The sequence below is a fragment of the Stegostoma tigrinum genome, chromosome 17, assembly GCF_030684315.1.
Source record: "Stegostoma tigrinum isolate sSteTig4 chromosome 17, sSteTig4.hap1, whole genome shotgun sequence".
Taxonomy (NCBI): Eukaryota; Metazoa; Chordata; class Chondrichthyes; order Orectolobiformes; family Stegostomatidae; genus Stegostoma; species Stegostoma tigrinum.
The window spans coordinates 38,329,117-38,350,681 of NC_081370.1; the positions used below are offsets into that span (position 1 = coordinate 38,329,117).

Sequence of the window (21,565 nt, forward strand, 5' to 3'; positions counted from 1 at the left end):
TGTATTAGTTCTGAGAGGTAATCCAAGTGTGCGTTAAAGGTGCCTGATAACTAGATTCAATGTTGAAGCGTATTATTCAGCAGCTTAGGTGAAAGTAAATAAAGATCCTGGACATTATTAGTTGGTGTATTGGTAAATATGGGATCAAAGTGACCTTTGTCAGGCATAAATGAAGTCTTTTTTGTGGAGTTTTTGACAATATCTGTGTCTCCCATTTCAGGGTTGATGTAAAGAAATACAAACAATTGCTCAGGAGGGCAGTCCTGAACGATGATCTAGAAAGACAGAATGTCTCCTTTGGATTTTAAATTCACTGCAGTTGTACCCACTTAAAATTGATTCTCATTACACACAATTTTTTGACATTACACGAGTTGATTGTTTGAGGTGATTGCTTGTGTCGAGTCTGCTGACAGGGAGGCTAGCCATGTTTAAATTTTACTTTTGTTCAAAGGTGTGGTGGACCGATGGAATAGCATCTGGGGAGGGTGGGCACGTTAACAAGATGTTAGGTGTATTTAGTTATTATGTAAAATAACTTTGGATTGGACCATATCAGGGCTTATTTTGCTCACTTTTGAGAGATTGAAGAGGAATTTTTTTTGGTAGGACATTCATGAGCTTGATTTTAGTTTGTTTTGCTTCTCCAAAGAGATGGGTGTATAATTTCGATAAGTAGCAATGAATCTAGCATCAGATGGACTCATGCAAGCCTGACAACCTCTGCTTGATTTGGGTGTATTTTATTATTGAAGTAATAAGTTGAAGTCAGAAGTAAACATTTCAGATTTCTGTAACAGGTGTTTTTTATTAAGGTGTAGAGCTGGATGAACACAGCAGGCCAAGCAGCATTAGAGGAGCAGGAAAGCTGACGTTTTGGGCCTAAACCCTCCTTCAGAAAATTATTGTTGATCTCTCGAAGCACTTACCTGTCTTCACCCTGTGCACTACTTATGCAAATTAGAAACTGATTCCTACTTGGGTGTGTGCTGTCTGCACATGTTCACTTTTCACCATTGTCTCTGCTTGTTGAAGAATAATATCATGTGTAGCTCAGGAAGTGCCAATCAGAAGGTAGGACGTTCAAGTCCCATGTAAGCACTGAAAATCTAGGCTGACAGTCTCACGCCATTTTGCTGGAGTGTTTCATTGTCTTTAAAGTGAAATGTTATTATAAGCTCTTTGTTGTGCCCTCAATAAAAGAACCATAACACTAATTTGGCAAAGAGCAGTGAAGTTATTTCTGGTGTCTAAGGTGCACATTTCAGCTTCTTAAGAATCTATTATTTAAAATTGCACTATAGATGGCTGTGTGTTCTGCTGTGTCAACCCTCAGTTTTCAAATTATCTTCCTGAAATCCCTCTGCCTTTCAACCTCTCTTTCCTTTAAGCTGCTTTTCAAAATCACCTTGTTTGAGCAAGCTTTTGATTCTTGGCCTTAATTTTACCTTATTTGACTCATATAAGGTTTTGCTTCATAATTTATCCTGTAAACCACCTTGAGATATTATTATGATGTGCTACTGACCAATTCAAATACAGATTGTTCTATTCTCTGAATCCCTCTATTGACATTACTGAAAAGTATTATCTGGTCTTCATTGCGTTACAGTTTGTGGAAACTTTGCGACTCTCAAATTGACTGCTGGGTTTCCCACTGCACAAGAGTGGCTACATTTCCAAAGTATTTGGGAGGATGTAAAGCACTTAGAATATTTTGAGTTTGTGAAATGCGCTGTACAAATGCAAGTGTTTCTTTCAAGTCATTTTTTGAAGCAAAATGAGTTGTCAGCTGTGATTTTCTTTTTCCAGTTTGGGTATGAGAGGATGGGCTTCACTGATGTGGTTCTAACTGTCTTTCAAACTAAGGTGCACTGCAGCCTTCCAGTTATACCAGCTTGTCATAGATCAATCACTAATGTCAGTAGTGTTTCTCCAAGCCATAATTCTTTTTTTTTTCTTCTTCAGACAAAGCATATTGGTCTTGCTGACCATGCCAGCATTTATTACCCATCCTTAATTAGCCAGAGGATAGTTAACAGTCATCCACATTACTGTGGGTCTGGAGTTGCACATAAACCAGATTCGGTAAGGATGGCAGATTGCTTTCCTAAAGGACGTCTGCAAGCCATTACATTTTTTTCTGTGGAAAAATTGGACCTTCACTGAGCTGATACCAATGAAGAAGTACATAACAAGTTGTCAGGCTGGACTTTGCATCATGATCTGAAATCATGCGCATTTCATATCCTTAGTTGTCTGTCACTGCCGTCAACTGCTAGTAGAGGTTTTAACGTAGCTCTGGCTTGTATGCTACTTAAGTGGGCAGCTGAATATCAAAACCTGTCGTGGTGTATCGGAGCATTTTGTTCTTCCCTGAGCAACATTACTGACCCATTGGGTTTTTAAATAATAGTCTTGACAGCTTGCTTTTAACCACATTTTCAGTTTCTGGCATGTATTTCTCTTGTCATAGCTCCCACTGTCACTCCCTGAAGTTCAGTTACTTCCCAAGGATCTGTCTGAGGTTTCAGCTTTTCATCAAGTATGTTTATGACTTGGTTGAGGGAAGAGAGAGTTGCATTTATTTTCATGAAGAGAACATGGTAGGTTGTATGGGGGGAGTAGGAAGTTTAAAGAAATAATGTAGGCTAATATCTCTGTTCTTCCCCGCTGCTTATTGTCCTGCTAATTTTCCTTTATCAGGTGTTTATCCCATTCCCTTTAAAATTTATTGTTGCATCTGCTTCCAAAGCCGCCTTATGGACTGAATTTCAGATGATGGCTTTCTACTGTGATGTAGACTGAGATTTAATTATAAGCTTGTGTTTTTGAGTTACTAACACGTGTTTTCTGTATTGATGGAGTTAATTATTAACTTTGTAAATGTTTCGTTAGCCATGGTGATTTCTTTTAAAACCGTTATTGCGACCTACTGTAGAATTAATAGGTTTTTTAATGCACGCTGGTGGGCATTTATGACTGAATAAGGTAAACAAAGTTCAAGTTAGAAGGTCAGCTGAGGTTTATTTAAGCTTGAGGTAAATATCCATAGCTTAGAGAGGGCTTTTTTTCAGTTTTACTTTGGGCAGCCCTGTGAAGTCCTTCGATGCATCTATTTGTGTAGACCAGTGCTCTTGAGAATGGAAATAGTGAAACTAGATTTAGCTGAAAGAGTTAGTGATAGTACCTATAAATCCCTGAAGAGGTTTCTTGAAGCTGACTATGTTAACATGCAAGAATGTAAGCTATCTGTAACTCCAGTCTATAAGTTAAAGTTGCAACTGAGTTAAATCTCTTGAGGTGTTTAAGGTGAGGACCCTGGTTTGAATGCAGTTCAAGTTGTATTTTTGGGTGCTGTACCAATGGTGTGTTCTGGGTACTGTACACAAGCTGTTGTTTCTCTTAATTTATAAAAGTTTCAGATTTATGGGATTATACAGCATGTTTAAAAATCTTTAAATTTGTTACAAGTAGATATTTTAGCTTATTGATTTTTTTAGCTTCGATTTTTGATTATTTCTGTTTTATTGTTGAAACAAAATCTGCAGCATTACACATTTTAGCGAGAGACTACTTCATTAAAATGAGACGAAACAAAATGTGATCTATTGAGCCAAATTTCATTGAGATCTGTCTTGACCAGTAACGGCATCCATTGGGATCATGATAGTGCATAACATAATTACTCCTGTCTTCCTCCTTTTGCCAATTATCTTATGTCTGTATCTTCTGATCACTTTGAGGGTGGGTATTTCAACCATTTCCAAGATTTTTATTACTAATGAACAAAAATGTTCAAAGAAAACCCATTGTTTTTAATGCCACATTGATTTGTTTTCTGCCCCAATGTCCAGGAAATTACTTCTTAATTTCCGAAAATTTGAAAGACCAACACAAAACTTGGTTTTGTGGTACTTGGTTGTACAAGGTTATCAGATTATGTAGATGTCGTACAGTTGTTCAGTCCAAGCCCTTTCCCTTTTTGTACCAAATCACAACTTCGTTGCTGAAATGGACCTTGAAAGTGCCCTTTGAAATGCTCTTGCAGGTTTTAAAGTGCCCCTGGTTCCTTAGAGACTGAATAGCCAAGTCTAGTCTTCACTGACATGGCCTTTGTTTATTGAGTTATGGGAATTTTGGGCTCAAAGGAAGACATCCCTTCCGTCCATGTTAACTTTCAGAAGGGCATTGGATGTATATTTGAAATTGTTCCAAGTTCTGGAGGAAGAACAAGAAAGTCAGCTTAATGGGGCAGTTCTTTCAAAGAACTGGCTCTGGCGTAATGAGGTGAGTAATCTTTTATACTGTATGATCCTCAGACTTAACGTAGAGTTACCATCCTCTGGAATAAATGTATGTAAAATGTGATTTATGTTATTTCTTTTGCCTTTTTTTAAGAAAAAACATATATGATTGGTTTCTGACAGGGCATTATCCGTCACAGTGAGTTTATGATTGATTTAAATTGTAATGTGTTAGGAGCAATGCTGCATTCCTGGCAACTCTAAATTGGAGAGCACTTAAGGGAGTTTTCCTAAGGTAGCATCCGTTAAATCGGGCATGCTGTAATTTGTGCACAAGTCGGACAAAACCTTGTTAATTTTTTCCATAGTTATTTTCAGGTATAAAAGATGCATTGCCTCCGTCCGGTCCCTCATATTTATTGTGTCTTGTTTATTTCAACATAAAATCTTTCCACTACACATCATGATCTCCTGGGATAGATGAAAACTCTGACTTAAACTCAAGCCAATCTTGAGATATAAAAAGTAGGAAATTCCACTCCCAATACCAACAGCAATCAAAACTACTCCATTCCAAGGTAATTGCTTTTCCACTTCCACTTTGCTAACGCCATCTGAACAAAGGCCCTCATAGGTCGATGATTTTGAGTCCACCTGTGTACCTGGAGACACAGCCTCAGCATTCAGTAACTTTACCTCTGACATTGCCAACATTTTTTATTAAAGCTGCAATCTCAATAACTGTGCAATTTGCGACAACTTATGTGATGGGAATTGAAACTATTCCTTTAAATCATACTATGCATACTGACTGATTTTTAAAACCGAGTCAGCTGTGATTTGGGTTTTTCCATCATCCTTATAACAACATTGAAAACCCCAACTGGGGAGGAAATCTGGACTTAATTATCAAGATGCAGTGGCACACTTTGCCTGAGCAAAATCTGTTAAGACGTGATCTGGATAATGACCTAGGGATTGGCAAGATCAGTTATAACCCATGTACTAACTGGTTTGATAGTCCCTGTCTCTTCCTGCGCCCCACCCACCCACCGCGAGTCCTTTTAATGTCTTCGCCTGAGCCTTTGAGACGGTGAAGTCTATGTTGACTTCAGTGACAGTTTAGACGCTGAAGCTGTTGTCCAACTGTTTGTGTAAAAAAAAGCATATGGGTGCAGGGTTAAACTTTTCTGTTACAGTAAATTCTTGTACTGTTAGCGAAATATAATCAGACTATATTTGTACTCTATTCTCCAAGGCTTGAGATTATCCTTGGGAGTTTAGTGTTGTGCTTATTTTTGAAGTCCTTGGTTGATATGTTTTCAACAAAAGATGCTGCTCCCTCACCTGACCTGTCACAATTTGTTCCATGTTTACTTTCAGCTGGAAATATTATTGGGTAACAGTTGGAGTTGTAATACATTGGCCTTGGTAACTGCTGTATGTTAATGTTTTGGCGAACATTCTATGAATCGTGGGATGTAATGTTGGTGCAGGAGATTTGGATTCTTAAGTTCAGTGCTCACAAACAACTTTACGAGTACTGCTTTGCAGCAGGTGCTGTTATCTGTTTGACACTTCGACTTTCACAGTTTTACCTCGGGTTGAAGGAACTATTGTAGCTGCCAGATTGTCAAGGAGGATGCTTTTTCACCCTTTTGCACTGGTTGTTTTTGCCCAGGAACTCCTCTTTGCCCTTATTTCAGCTTTGTCACCATCTTCATGGAGAGTATTCTTACTTTGGAACTCATGACTGCTCCATGCGCATTAGCAATAATTGTTCCTGAGATTTGCATGAAGGGAAGAGGGAAGGGATTGCCTTTTGTGGTGCTAGTCTTAATTGAGATTTAAGAAATGTGATGACGATGTCTTCACTTCTAAATAATACTTTGTTGCTTAATTGCCTTTTGATTCCTTGTCCTAATCGCTTGTTAGGATTTTCTGACTTTGCTGATGTTCCCAGACTTTGTGTACAGGAGGGTGATGTTGTCACACCAAACCAGCTGAAACTGATTCTAGGCAAGACCATAACAAGTTTGCAGTGGGTCCTCTTGTGGAGCAGTTGTAGTGTCCCGACCCCTGAACCAAGAGGCCTGGGTTCTGGTCCTACCTGCTCCGGAGGTGTATAGTAACACCTTTTAAATAGGTTGACTAGAAAAATAAAAAAAACCCAGAAATTTACAACACTTACTAAGAACACTCAAAAGGAATAAAATTGAAGAAACTAGAAGGAAGATTTGAGTGAATTGTGTCAAACTGGAAGAGGTTAAGTTTGTCTATTTAAGATGAATTATAACACAAGATGGCAGATGTGATATAGAAGTTAGTCGAAACATCGAAATGGCCAGCAGTAATTTTGTAAAGGTGAAGGATGTGTTAAGAACAAGAAGAATTAAACTTGTAGCAAGGCAAGTAAAACTGATAAGAATGCTGGACAATAAATGTAGATCTATGGAAGAAAGTATATGCTTAAACGTATGCAAAGATTCTGTATACATACCCTAAGACAGTTGAACAGGTTAACAAAATTGGAAGAGCAAAAGAAATTTATAAAGGTTATATCCAAAAGGAACAGTTATCAATATTTTAGCCATTTAATCAGAACTGAAAAGGTATGGAGAAGGCATTTGCAGGGTAAAGTCGGGAACAACAGAGGGAGGGTTTGGCTTATTCTTAGTTGGTAGACAAATGTCACACAGTGCTTGCAAAAATGCTGTAGTGGATGTGTGAGGATGGTACAAGTCGTACCATGTCATCAGATCGCTTGACATGAGTATCTAGAAGCAGCAGTTTAATTGCTGTAAACAGGAGTGTCAGCAGTTACCAGTGGTAAAGTGGAATATTAAATTGTTCTAGTTTGTTTCACTTAGGGTTGCGCAGGTTAGAAAAAAGGTACAGAAAATATTTGGCACAGATACTCTAGGCTGGTTTTTATACCACACTTGAGCCCTTTTCATCGTTTCTAATCTGTCATTTCTCATCTAAGTATGTTATTGCTTGTCCAGCCTCTCCTTTAATGCACTTATACCATTCCCATCAACCGGTGGTGGTGAATTCCAATTTGTCACCATCGATGGCAAAAGGATTTTTTACGCTGTTCCCCACAGATGAAACATTTTCTCTGTATCCATTGTATCAAAAACATTCATAATTTAAAGACTTCTGTTGGGTGACTAGTAAACTTTTTACATTAACTTCTTTTAAGACTGATTTGTTTTACCTAGCTGCAGTGATACACGCTGAAGAAATGCGTTCAATTCTTTTTGGTTCACTTGGGGAAAAGGTCAATCTTCAAAGCTACAGCTGTATCAATTTCCTAATAATTTATCCATAATATGCATTAAGAAAATTAACTGGTTCTTGGTGTGCCAATGTAAGCAATGTTGGCACTGCAACCTTCCTCAAAGGGCAGAACTTCTCTCACCAAGTCATGGTTTGTGTGTCTCATTCTTTTTCTCACCTCTCGTCTTTCCTCTCTCTCCGTTCTTTCTCTCGTTACTTTCTTGTCTTTAAAATGCCATGATCAAATGCAGGAAATAATCAAGAAGGCTAATGGAATGCTGGCCTTTATACCTAGAGAAGTGGAGTTTAAGAATTCAGAAGTTATGTTGTAGCTATACCAAGATGAGGTTTAGACCCCACTTGGAGAACTGAAAGCCGATCTGGATACCACGTCTGAGGAAGGATTTATTGGCCTTGGAGGATACAACATACGTTTACAAGAATGATACCTGGACTTTGGGGATTAAGTTATGAGAAGAGAGGATGAAAAATAGGCCTGTTTTCTCTAGAATTTGGAAGGTTAAGGAATGATTGGATCAAAGCTTTCAAGATATTAACAAGAGAATTTCAGGATAGATAAAGATAAACTATTTCCACTGGTTGGGGATTCTAGAATTAGGGTGCATGATCTGCATACTAGGGCCAGAACTTATAAGCAACAGTTGATGCTTGATCATTTGTTGATTTTAACTCTGCGATGGGTAAATTTTTGTTATGCAAAGATGTTGAGGGATGTGGGTCAAATGCAGTTATACAGAGTTATGCCACAGATCAGCCATAATCTCATTGCATGGTGGAAGTAGCTCAAGGGGCTGAAGAGCCTGCTTCTGTTTTTGCATTCATACCCTTATTTCAACATAAGATGAATACCAATAGAAAGTGCTGTATATATCTACAGTACTTTTATATAACCATCATCTAACTGAATTGTGATAAGCTAGCAATAAAGGAGCTAGTTTGCATATGCAAAAGTACTAAACACCTGTCTACTCCTTCAAGGGTCACTAAACATTCCTGTAAGTTGGCGCTGTCCAGTAGAAATTACTGATTCACCAAAGGTGCATCTACAGTAATATCAGATTCCCCACTTGCACTAATTTTAGTGTAAGGCACTTTATTATAGTACAGATAAATGTTCTGCAAGTGTATATTTACTGAGCAAAGATTTAATAACTAAGTGAAAGCACACTGTCTTCAAATAACTGCTCAAGGACAGTCCTTTTTTGTCTAATTTTTCAAACAAACCTGAAGGTTAAAGATCTCACATACCTAATGATGTCTAATATTTTTTATTTACTTAGTAATTGGAAACGCAATTTTCCACATTTAGATTCCACATTTCAATTTATTGGGCAGAGCTATCTAATGAAGAACGAAATTGAAAGAGGCCATTTTGTCAACAGGTTTACAAATTTTGCAATGAATCACAAACTGTTGGAGTAACGGGTTGGCCTGTACTGTGCAATATTTGTGTAATTTATTTAGATTCCTAATTTAACTTTACTCGGTGCATCGTGGTACAGTTGCAGCCTTCATGGGGCTGAAAGGCTTTGACAGGAAGGAGAGATGCTTCCTCTTGTGGGAGAATCCAGAACTGGGAGTCACTGATTTGAGGGAGCATTTTTTTCTTCTTTCAGAAGGTTGAGTCTTAGGAACACTCTCTGTAAAGGTGGCAGAAGCAGAGTTCTCGGATAGCTTCTCCTGTAAGCAAGGGGTTGAATGGTATTAAAGGGTAGGCAAAAGTATATGTTTAAAATTAAATGGAAGAACATGCTGAAGAGGTCAAATGACATACTCCTGCTCTTTGAGCATATGTTCATATTGAAACAGTAGCGCAAATGTGGGATTAAATTGCAAGTACATTCTCAGAATTGAGAGGATGCAGCTATCAGGAAAGATTGAGTAGGCAGGGATGTCCAGTCTTGAAAAGACACCAATTGTTGATCTGATTAAGGTTTTCAGAATTGCCAAGTTGTTCATTAGGGTGGATGGCTGGAAACTATTTGCATTTGTGATTTAATCCAGAACAAGAAAACCTCTAACATTTTAACTACAGTTCAGGAGGTATCTGGTTTACACAGAGTGGTGTGATTGGAATTCACTTGGAGAGTGATAAGGAAGACTTGCATTTATGATTTATGAAGTGCTTTTTCTGCCTTAATTTGACTCATTGACTTGAGCTAAGAAAATGCTTTTCAAGTGCGGCCGCTGTTGTAATATAGGAAATGTGGCAACCATTTTCACAACAATCGGCCAAAATAGCATCGTGATAATGACTATATAATCTTGTTTTGGCATGTTGATCCAAGGGATAGATATTGCCTAGAACAGGAAAAACTATTCTGTCATTCTTGAAAATAGTGTAGTGAAGTCTTTCACATTCACCTGCGCAGGTATTTGGGATCTCACTGGAAAGATGATGGGCATGGGGTGGGGAAAGAAGCCATCTCGGGACCTCTTACTGAGAGCCAGGATTGACACATGGATGGTAGGCTAAATGGCTGCTCTCTTCTACTGCGGTTCTATAGTTGAAACGAAGAGCACAGACACATTTAAAGCAGGGCTTGATGCATACTTGTGAACAAAGGGAAAAGCAATATTTTGGGAACTTGACAAGAGGCAGTAATAGAATGGTGTACAAAGAAAAGTCCCGTCTCAGTCTAGTAGGTTTGATTGGACTGTTGTGTCGAATAATTTTAGAGCATTACAGGGTGGCTGGGAAGGAGCTCAAAAGTGGACTGAGGAGGGAGGGGCGAAAAAGGCTTGGCAGGAAGGATTAGGGAGAACCCGAAGGCATTTTACTCATACGTGAGGAATAAGAGAATGATCAGGGAGAAGGTAGGGCCGATCAGGGATAGCGTAGGGAACTTGTGTGTGCGGAGTTTGAGCGGATAGACGAAGGCCGAAATGAGTTTTTTGCTTCGGTTTTCACTAAGGAAAGGGACCTTGTTGTGAATGAGAACTTTGAGGAGCAGGAAAACAGGCTTGAACAGATCAAGATAGAGGAAGTTGATGTGCTGGAAATTTTGGCAAACGTCTAAGATTGATACGTCCCCAGGGCCAGACCAGATTTATCCTAGGTTGCTCTGCGAAGCGAGAAAGGAGGTTTCTAAGCCGCTGGCGAAGATCTTTGCTTCCTCGCTCTCCACGGGAGTCGTACCGGAAGATTGGAGGGAGGCAAATGTTGTTGTTCCTCTTTTCAAAAAAGGGAATAGGGAAATCCCTGGAAATTACAGACCAGTCAGTCTTAGGTCTGTGGTCAGCAAGGTTTTGGAAAGAATTTGGAGGGATAGGATTTATGACTATTTGAAAAAGCATAGCGTGATTAACGGGAGTCAGCATGGCTTTGTGAGGGGCAGGTCATGCCTTACAAATCTTATTGAGTGCTTTGAGGAGGTCACAAGACAGGTTGACGAGGGTCGAGCAGTGGATGTGGTGTACATGGACTTCAGTAAGGCATTTGATAAGGTTCCCCACGGCAGGCTCGTTCATAAAGTCAGGAGGTATGGGATACAGGGTGATTTGGCTGTCTGGATTCAGAATTGGTTGGCTGGCAGGAGGCAGAGAGTGGTTGTAGATGGTAAGTATTCTGCCTGGAGGTCAGTGCTGAGCGGTGTCCCGCAGGGCTCTGTTCTCGGGCTTCTGCTCTTTGTAGTTTTTATAAATGACTTGGATGAGGAGGTTGAGGGGTGGGTTAGTATGTTTGCTGACGCCACAAAGGTTGGAGGTGGCGTTGATAGTATCGAGGGCTGTTGCAGGCTTCAGCGAGACATTAACAGAATGCAGAGGTGGGCTGAGAAATGGCAGATGGAGTTCACCCTGGATAAATGCGAAGTGATGTATTTTGGAAGGTCGAACTTAAATGCTGAATATAGGATTAAAGGCAGGATTCTCGGCAGTGTGGAGGAACAGCGGGATCTTGGTGTTCGAGTGCATAGCTCCCTCAAAGTTGCCACCCAGGTGGATAAGGTTGTTAAGAAAGCATATGGTGTTTTGGCTTTCATTAACGGGGATTGAGTTTAAGAGCTGCGAGGTTATGCTGCAGCTCTACAAAACCCTGGTGAGACCACACTTGGAATATTGTGTCCAGTTCTGGTCGCCCTATTATAGGAAAGATGTGGAGGCTTTGGAGAGAGTGCAAAGGAGGTTTACCAGGATGCTGCCTGGACTGGAGGGCTTGTCTTACGAGGAGAGGTTGACTGAGCTCGGATTTTTCTCTCTGGAGAGAAGGAGGAAGAGAGGTGACCTGATCGAGGCGTACAAGGTAATGAGAGGCATTGATAGAGTCGATAGCCAGAGACTTTCCCCAGGGCAGGATTGACTGCCACGAGGGGCCATAGTTTTAAGGTGTTAGGAGGAAGGTATAGAGGAGACGTCAGAGGGAGGTTCTTCACCCAGAGGGTTGTGAGCGCCTGGAATCGTTTACCAGTGGTAGTCGTGGAAGTGGAGTCATTAGTGACATTCGAGCGACTGCTGGACATGCACATGGACAGCAGTGAAATGAGGGGAATGTAGGTTAGGTTATTTTATGTTTGGATTAGGATTATTCCACGGCACAACATCGTGGGCCGAAGGGCCTGTACTTCTCTGTTCTATGTCCTATAATTCAATTTTTTCCATTTGTTAGTCTCATCCTAAAGATAGCACTTCCTGTTGCATCAAATACTCATGTGTATTGTTCGCTGTTGACCCTAGGTCAAGTGAAATGTATAAAACAAAGTCGCACTACCACTTAATACTTTAAGGACATGTTGGAGACTGCAGTGTATTGAGACTCGGCTGCAGATTTTTTTCTGCGAGTTTAACATTGAGCAATGTTTATGAGAGGTTCTTCCACGTATCGCCCTTGTCCCTTTTACACTCATCAGAAACTGGCTTTGAAAGGGTCCAATGCTTACCTCATCATTGATAGACCACGCACTGAGAAAGCTGCAGTGCTATGAATTTCTAGATTGAAAAGGGATGAGAGGAAGCTCATGTAAAATATTGGTGTGAACCTGTTGGCTTGAATAGCCTGTTTCTGACCAGTAGACTTTAGCAATTCTATGTAATGTACTCTGAGAAATACATCTTATAAAGGAAGAACTTCATTTGTACCTTGATAGCAAATTAGTGTCTTTTGAGATTTCTCATGAGCATTTGTGGTGATGATATCAAGAAATCTACCAGTGCTATAAATTTTAAAATAGGAACAAAAATATTTGAGTGCTGGAGGAAGAGGCAGAAGGGCAATCCCTGGTCTGGCGTACAGATGGTGTTCAGAAAGGTGTTGGAAAAACCCTGGGCTTGACAATTTGAAAGTAAAACTAATTTTGAAGTTACACCACATGATAAATGGTATGGAACATATATGTTGCAAGAATAGGGCAAGAGAACATCAGTTCAAGCTAGTAACTGGCTCATTGAGGACCGATGTCAGGATTTTCTTGGAATGCTCAAGTTTAGGAAAGTGATTGGTGTTATAGAAAACAAACTCCGCAACTGTTTATGAACCAATTTGTTTTTCTACTCTGGGTGTTTCCTCCTGAAATGGCATTTCTCATCTACTGAAGCAAACGTTTACTATAGAAAATTATAGAAACAAGAGTTCAGGTATTTTACATCCACAAGAATGTTAGCCGATGAAGCAAATTTGAAGTGGGCTGGTGGTTGATATGAGTCCATTATCTTTCTACACTGCATCTGCACATCAATGGTGTTAACCTCCAGCATTGCAAATGATAAGCTTATCATTTGAGATGTGATTTCCAGAATTGTCATATTATTGACAAAAAAACTAGAATCTCAAATAATGCAACTGAAAAAAAATTGGCATATACTCATAAGCTGGTGGTTCTGGTTTGTAGTAATTGCAAATGCTAATCGGTAAATCTGGATTCTAATGTGTCTGATTCTAACCAGATTATAATTTTAGTTGTAAAACCTGTGATAAGGCTTGCTGTTTGTTTTGGAAATTATAACTTTTCAGTCCCTGTTTCATACATTACATGGCACTTGCCTTCCTATAGCTTCTACTTTGGAAATCAGTGGCATCAGAAAGTTTTGTTGAATTGAAAAGTTTCTTGTAACTCCTGAAAATTGCAAGATTTGCCCATGTGAAGCCTATTTGTAGAGAAAAAAGGCATTACTGGTTTTGACTGCTTACCTGATAGCATCTCTGGCAAAGCAGCTTTTACTTGAGGCGGTAACAGATTTGCCTTCTGTAACCATGTATCCTGCTTTTGATTTTGATTTTGATTTTCAACATTTGCAGACTCCTGCTGATCCCTGCCCCACAGCTGCCAAAAAATGTTTCTGCAGTGTGTCAAACTCAGGGAATTTTGGAAATCCTCTGATGCTTGCATATTAGTTCTTTGATTTGTATTTAAACTTCACTGCTAAAATTTGATGTTTCATATTGGCGATGAGCTACACTGAGATGGTTACATAAACTATTGTTAAGTACCTTCTGAAATTTTGCTTTTGCTTATGGTCTAGACTGAGGCTAAGTGTAATTCCTTTGGAATTACTGAGTTTATCACTGAAAGTTTCCTTTGTAAATTTGTCCCAGGTTCATTGTTGCCAGATGCTTTAGAGGGAATCAGAGATTTAATCTTTTTTTAATTAAAATTGTTATGTTGTTTTTTATTAGAAAATAACTGTGCAGTTTGAGCTGTTGTGTTGTGTTGTTTGTTGTATTTGCCAATTTGTTTTCATGCTGAAAGGTGTATAGCTAATCGCCTGTTGTGATGATTAACCTGGTTTTCTTGACTTTCAGGATGATGAAAGTCATTAATCGGCTGCACAGATCAATGATGCTGGTTGAATACTTCACAAGCCATTCATGGGTGTGGAACACCGATAACATAAACATGCTCATGTGTCAAATGAGCACAGATGACAAGAAAGTAGGTCTTTGTTTTGTGTGTGCTGTAACCATTTATACTTTTGTGTTGAATTTGTCACAGTATATGCTGTCTATACTGCATTCATTCTTTTGAACTGTCAGTTTATCACCGATAATTCAATGTATTTCTCTCTTGCTCTGTCCCACCCTGCTGTCCCCAAAACATTTTGGTGCTCAACATGTGTAATAGTGTCTGTGATCTATTTTACAAACCAAGTGTTGTTTTCTACTCTTACCTAGCCCCCACTTCTTACAGCTTCCATTTCAAAATATCAAACTGTTGCGTACCTTTTGACCCCTTAGGCCATAAATGAGTTTGTACATAGAGGGCCAGTTAGTTCACTTGGCTGAATGACTGATTTGTAAAACCAGCTGTATTTGTTTATATCCCACACTAGCTGAGTTTACCATGAAGGACTCTCTTTCCCGATTCTCGTCTCGTTTGAGGCACGGTGATCTTCAGGTTAACCGCCACCAGTCATGTTTCTCCAGTACGCAACCCTGTGGTCCCCTAGGATCATGGTGACTTTATTTTAAATTGGTTAGCTTTGTTCTGTGAGTATGTGGAGTAAGAAAATTCTTTTGGTGCTATCCCAATTGATGGCTACATTGTGCAAGTCAGATATGATCGTGAAACCTTAAGACCATAGGACATAGGAGCAGAAGTGTGCCATGCAATGAGATCACTACTGATCTGGTAATTTTCAACTCCACTTGCCTGTCTTTTCCCTATAACCCTTGATTCCCTTACGGATTAAAAATGTCTATCTCAGCCTTGCATGTACTTAACAACTTTATCTCAACAGCCCTCTAGAATTCACTATCTTCTGAGAGAAGAAATTTTTCCCCACCTAAATGTCAGACCTTTTATTCTGAGATTGACATATGCCCTCTGGTGTTATACTTTTCCATAAGAGGAAACAACCTTCCTGCATTTACCCTGTTAAGTCCCCCAAGAATCTTGTAGGTTTTACTAAAGTTGCTTCATTCTTCTGAATACGTGATTATAGGCCCAAACTATTCAATATCGTCTCCAAAGGAAGTTACTCCATACCTGGTATCTGCCTAGTCAACCTTCTCTGACTGCCTGTATATCTTAGATAAGGAACCCGGAACTGGTCATTTTTCCAGAGGTGGTCTGAATAGTTTCAGTGAAGTCTCTCTGCTTTGAATTAAAGGAAAACATTCCGTTTGCCTTGCCTATTACTGACTCATTAGATCATAAGTGTAAATTTTGCATCTGGTTACTGTGGTGCTTTGTCACTGAACATATTCACGCAAGGCTATCAGTGGTCAATAAAAGTACACAGGTTTATTGCATTAAAGGGGGAAAAAAGTTAAGTAATAAGTTTGGAAACATCTTAATATCTTGATTGAAATGCAAAAAGTGATTAAATTCTTTTTCCCAGCAATATCCAGATACTCAATTCCAGTGAAGTGTCACTCCTATTTTCACTCCTTCATTTCTTCCTTCACATTTTAAATTTCAAATTTGGTGCCACAAGTTGCTAAGTGTTAACACTTGTGCTGCTGAGTTAACAGGTCATGGGTTCAAGTCCTGCTCTGGGAATCTAAATATGCTATCTAGCTGGCACTTTAAATGTAGTAATAAAGCAGCACTGCATTATCTTTTGGCCAAATGTAAGAGCAAGGCTACTTGGGGTGAAAATAAAAGCACCATAGAGCTGTTTCAGAGACTATGACAGTTCTCCCTGATGATCTGGTCAAGGCCTTAGCAAACATCAATTATTGAAGCTGAAATTTGTTTTCTCATTTGGAGGGCATTGTGTACAAATTTGTTGCTCAGCATCCTCATATTATAGGGATAGTAGGAACTGCCGATGCTGGAGAATCTAAGATAACAAGGTGTAGAGCTGGATGAAAACAGCTGTGTTTCCTCATAGTAAATCTGTGATTTACACTTAAAAAGTACTTTATAGGACTAGTGGTGTTTAATTGGAGGTAGTGAGAAGCATTATATTTATATCATTCCGTTCTTTAAAAAGAGCCCTGACAGCCAAAATCATAAAATGTGAACTGTTTAAGTAGCATAGTAGTTACACCAGGTTTGAACCTAAAGCTGTACAATGAGCGTTATCAAAACATCCTTAAACCAGCACTTGCTTGAAGAGCTTCCATTTATAAAAAAAAATTTGGTTTGTGATGGATTTATTAAAATGATGTTACTTTCAGCATGTCTGAATTGTTATTCTCTTGCACTTTTAATAAACTCCATGCCTTTATTTAAATTTACTTTATTGGCATCAATTTAGATTTCCAGTTGCATGTGATAGAACAGAAAGTTTTCTGACAACCTCGGATTGAACACAGCCCTGTAGTGTCAGAGCCAGAAATACAAGTTTTACTACTTCTGGTTGCAAAGAATCTGAGGAAGATGATCTTGCCTTTTTTCTAAAAAAAAATCTAAACATTATGTTCCAAAATGGCAATGTTGAAGTAGTTTTTTGCCCAATTTTGTATTGTGGGAAGGGGTTGAAACATCCAACCTACAGCCTACATTAAGCCAACACAAATGCGTCCTACCACGATGCAGTGTGATATTCAAAAAGCTGTGTTTTGTTGCAGTCAGCAACGAAAGGTGAAAAATATTATTTTAAATCTGCCTTGCTTTCAGGGTCTTAACTGTTGTACACCTCACAGATCAGAAATAGGTTAGTTTCTGAATTGCTCAGATTGTTGTTGAAACTAAATCCAGTATTGTTTTAAAGTGGTAAATGTTTTTGTTCCCTAGCTGATTTTAGACAGAGGAAGCCATTCAGCTTGTTGTGTCTGTGCCAGCTATTTGAAACAGCTACTCGATTAGTCTAACTTTCCTACTGTTTCATCATCACCCTGTGCCCACTTCTCCTTTGTGTGGTGACAGCTTGCCAGATGGTGTACACTTGTGACATTACCCTCCCTAATTGTGGATATGATGCTCTCCAGTTGTCAGTATGGGTGATTACCGTCAGCATCACCCTGTTTAGCAGTGCAATGTAACATGATGTCATGGTGTCTCCACATTTGCCAAATTCCCAGCAATTGCAAGTCTTGTTTTCTTATTTCAGTCATGGTACACTGCCTGTTAAATATGATATTCGTGTGACCTAATTGTGCAGTTTTCAAATAACCTATTGGAAGACAGCTCTACCACATCTAGCTGTAGATGGTGGTGGACAATTAATCAATTCAGTGGAGGAGGGTGCTCCACCAACATTCCCATCCTCAATGGGGGAGCTTGGTACTTCAACACAAAAGATAAGCCTGAGGCATTCAACGCAGTTTTTAGCCAGAAGTGCCAAATGGATGATCCATCTTGGCCTCCTTCAGATAACCCACAACTGTATAGGTACCATCTTCAGCCCATTCAGTTCACTCCATGTCGTATCAGCACTCATTTTGCCATTCATCATTTTCTAGTACACCTGCTTTGTTTTGGATACAGTCTTGGTGACCAATTATCAGTTCTCATTGGTACATTAATAACATTTGAGATGTTGTTCATTAATCCACTGGTATTAAAATAAAACTGGTTATGTCTGTGTAAATGGAAAATGGTGTCATGAAACTGTTTCCTGTGACACTGTTTCCTGTTTCCTTCTTAGTGAAAATACACCGTATTTGTGTAATCCAGCATTTTTTTAAAAAAAAGCTTAGCTTTACTACTTCGGCACCACTGATCAGAATAGAAGGGTGTTTGTGACTGGTTAAATGCCTAACTGCAATGTCAATAGCCATTATGCTTTCAGCACACCTCGTTGTTCAGCACTGTGGTGTAGCCTAGCAAGTGAGACTGAGGCTGCATAAGAAATGTTTCTGTCACCGAGAACTGCAAGTTCATGTTACAGACCATTTAAAGAGCACAGCACACAGATTTGTTTGCAACTGACTACGGTTCCTCTTTTCCTTTGTCAGTGTGTGTCTGTTTCTTCTTTTATGCCTTAATTTGACCAGCCTCTAAAGCTTTGAGGCCTGCGTAAACAGCTGTTGGAAAGCTTATATCCTGTATTACTCCAATTTTGGCATCTTGTGCATTCATCATGTCCTTTGCCATGTTAGCAGCCTGGCTATAAAGCTCTGGCGTTCCTTCCCTGAACCCCTCTGTCTCTCTTTCGTTTAAGATGCTCTGAAAAGCCACCTTTGGCTGAGAGATATTGTTTAAATATTTCTGTGTGACTCAGTTTCCAGTGTGGTCAAACAATCTTGTGATGTGCTGTGGCATCAAGTCAAAGGTGCAGTATAAATGGATATTGTTCTGTGATGAGACATTAAAAGAAATTGTTACTTGTGAAGAAATTCTTTAAAATAACCAGTAAAGTGCTAGGGCAATTCCCACACTTGCTGAACTTAACCTTGAAGTTACATGATAGACTGCAGGTTAGGGGGATAGGGAAGCATTGATAACAAATGCTTCATGAGCAAGCAACATTCGGGGCAGTTCACACCAAGTTGTACCAATCTCTTACTCATTAAAATTTATGCTTCTTTGATTCAGTTTTGGATGCATTCTTAGTACAAGTATGGTCCCCTCATCCAGCAGCATTGAGAGCATGCCTTTGTCAGACCGTAGGAGGTCAAATATATTTAATACACAAATGCTTCAAAAACAAAGACTTCACTTTGACTTGTATCAATCACATGCCTAATTGATGAATGATTTTTCAATTGGACACCAAAAATAGGATTTGGGGTATCAAAATTGGACAATGATCTTTGTTCATTTTTTTGTGGTACACAACAAAGAGCCACTACAAGGAAGACTGGAAGTACTGTAAGTGCCATATTAGGGAGGTACAACCTGTCTTGTCCTCTCCGAAACACACATTATTGAAGCAAGGGCTGGATTTATTTTGTGTCTTTCATTAAGTTGGGACGTCCCAGTATGTTTTACTGTCGATTTAAGCATTTTTCGAAGTAGAAACTGGAAATTGAGACGTTCCAGGTAAAGTAGCTTAGTATGTTGGATTAATGATCATTTTCCAATCTGCTGCAAGTTCATCATCCTGAAACGTCTCACTGGAGATGCGGCCTGACGGGTGAATGTTTCTAACATTTTCTGTTTTCATTTCAGATTTCCAACATTCACATACCTTTTTAAATAGTCAGCACTGTTTTATTACAGTTTAACTCGTTCTGAATTCATGTGCAGTGATATCTCTGCTGTGTTAACATTTGGCCCAACTAGCCTGTGCTGTTGTTTTAATGCCCTTCAAGAAATAGTTCTTTTTATTCTGGGAACTGTTAGTGTTCAACTGCATATGTATAAAACATTGCACTTTGCAGAAAATGGATGCAGCATTGCCGTGCAGTGCTGCAGATGTCACAAACTAGACTGTGGTTCAAGCTTGCTCCCTCATTATTACTTGTCATTTTCAGCTTATGAAATAGATCCAACCTGGATGATAATTGTGTTGTTACAAACAGCACAAGCTCTTTGAAAGATCTATCCAGTTATTCCTATTTTCCTTTTCCTCTTTCGGCATTGTTCAGCAAACTTCCCTTCAAGTAATTGTCTAAGTCTTTTTCAGAGGTGATTATTGAATATGCTTTCATCCCTCCTTCAAGGCAAATGCTTTGAGATCATAACTGCATGCTTAGTTTCACATTTAGAAAAAAAATCCAATTCCTTACTGGCTACTGCACCTTCTGCCAATAGAAATATTTTAAACGTGTAGTTTTTTTTCTGAAGATCAATCTGTGAAATATCTACTTGGATTGAAGGACAAATGTATGGTGATCGAAAATATTCAGCAAGGTTACTTTTAACTATGGTTCCGGAGACTCCTGATTTGGTAATTTATGAAATTACTTGGTAATTCACTAGATTTCTTCGCAAACCTGCTGGCTGCCTATCCCTGATTAAGTTGCTTCACTATATAGTTATCTGTTTACAGTGTTTTACTAAGAATTGTGCTTTTCATTGTAAGGTATTCAACTTTGATGTAAGACAGCTCCACTGGGCAGAGTACATGGAGAACTACTGTATGGGAACCAAAAAATATGTGCTAAATGAAGAGCTGTCCGGATTGCCTGCTGCCAGGAAACATCTGATTAAGTATGTTGGCTTGGTGACATATAATGTATACAATTAAAATTGTAGCTCCTGCATTGTGAGAAGAGTGATGCATAGGGAAAGGATGTAATTCAGGTGCTTCTTTGAAAAAGAAATGAGAGCGCACACTTTTAGATTAAAGTGGCTGTATTACTGTGGCGGTCATTTTCTGATTTTCAGTTACTATGAAAAGGTGTGTTTGCACGTGTGTGTAACCACAGTTTAATTGTACAGGACTTAAATTGGTTTAATAACCTAACTTTGTGTTTCATATGAGCCATAAAATACTATGCCATTTGGAAGACTTGTACAAGATGTATGTAAGTGGATCATATCCTGAATAACTTAAATTAAACTATGGGAAGGCTTCCTGAAATGTTTCTTACGCTTTCCTTGCCACCAACTCCATTGATGCTTATCCCTGCTTCTGTTCTTTCTCAAAAAGATAAACCATTGTTGGCCTTTCCGTTTGCTTGTATGCTCTTACGCCATTCCACTCCAAGCCCCCCACACATGCGCGCACGTACACACGCGCACAAGGTCCAGCAGGTGTACTGTGCATATTACAGGCCCATTACAGCTTCTGTTCTTAATTTACCCTGTTTTAAATGTTCATGTAATGTGCTTTGTGTAGTATGGGCAAAGGTTGACGATCAGTTCGTCGATTTACTTGGGGAAGGGGTCTGGTCCATGTAGATGGAGTGTGCCCTTCCACCATTTAGTAGGGCCACGGTTGAACTTGTATCTTGTGTCTCCACTTCTACTGCAAACTGCAGGGCATTTTTCAGAGGGAGAATGAATTGTTAGAATTTCTGGTCCACGTTGTTACCAATGACTTGAGTAGGAATGGGGGTATGGAATCAGAGCCATATAGCATGGAAACACAGTCTTTGGTTCAACCAGTCCATGCCTACCATTATTCTCAAACTGAACTAGTCCCATTTGTCTACATTTGACGCAAATTTCCAAGAATTATGTGCTTGACTGTCTGTTCTATAACATTCCCTAGAGCCCTACCATTATGTTTGTAGGTCCTGTCCTTGTTTGTTTTACCAAATGCAATACTTCACATTTATCCAAATTAAACTACATCTACCA

At 39.2% G+C, this 21,565-nt stretch overlaps 1 protein-coding gene across 3 annotated transcripts in view; it reads left to right on the forward strand.

The window, feature by feature from the left end:
- The window catches only part of far1 (fatty acyl CoA reductase 1), a 95,947-nt gene that overhangs the window by 67,197 nt on the left and 7,185 nt on the right, over positions 1 to 21,565 (forward strand). For all 3 annotated transcript variants that reach the window (XM_048545399.2, XM_048545400.2, XM_048545401.2), the window contains 2 exons: positions 14,287 to 14,416; positions 20,343 to 20,470. In XM_048545399.2, the coding sequence (XP_048401356.2) occupies positions 14,287 to 14,416; positions 20,343 to 20,470 (258 nt within the window). The remainder of the gene's footprint in view (positions 1 to 14,286; positions 14,417 to 20,342; positions 20,471 to 21,565) is intronic.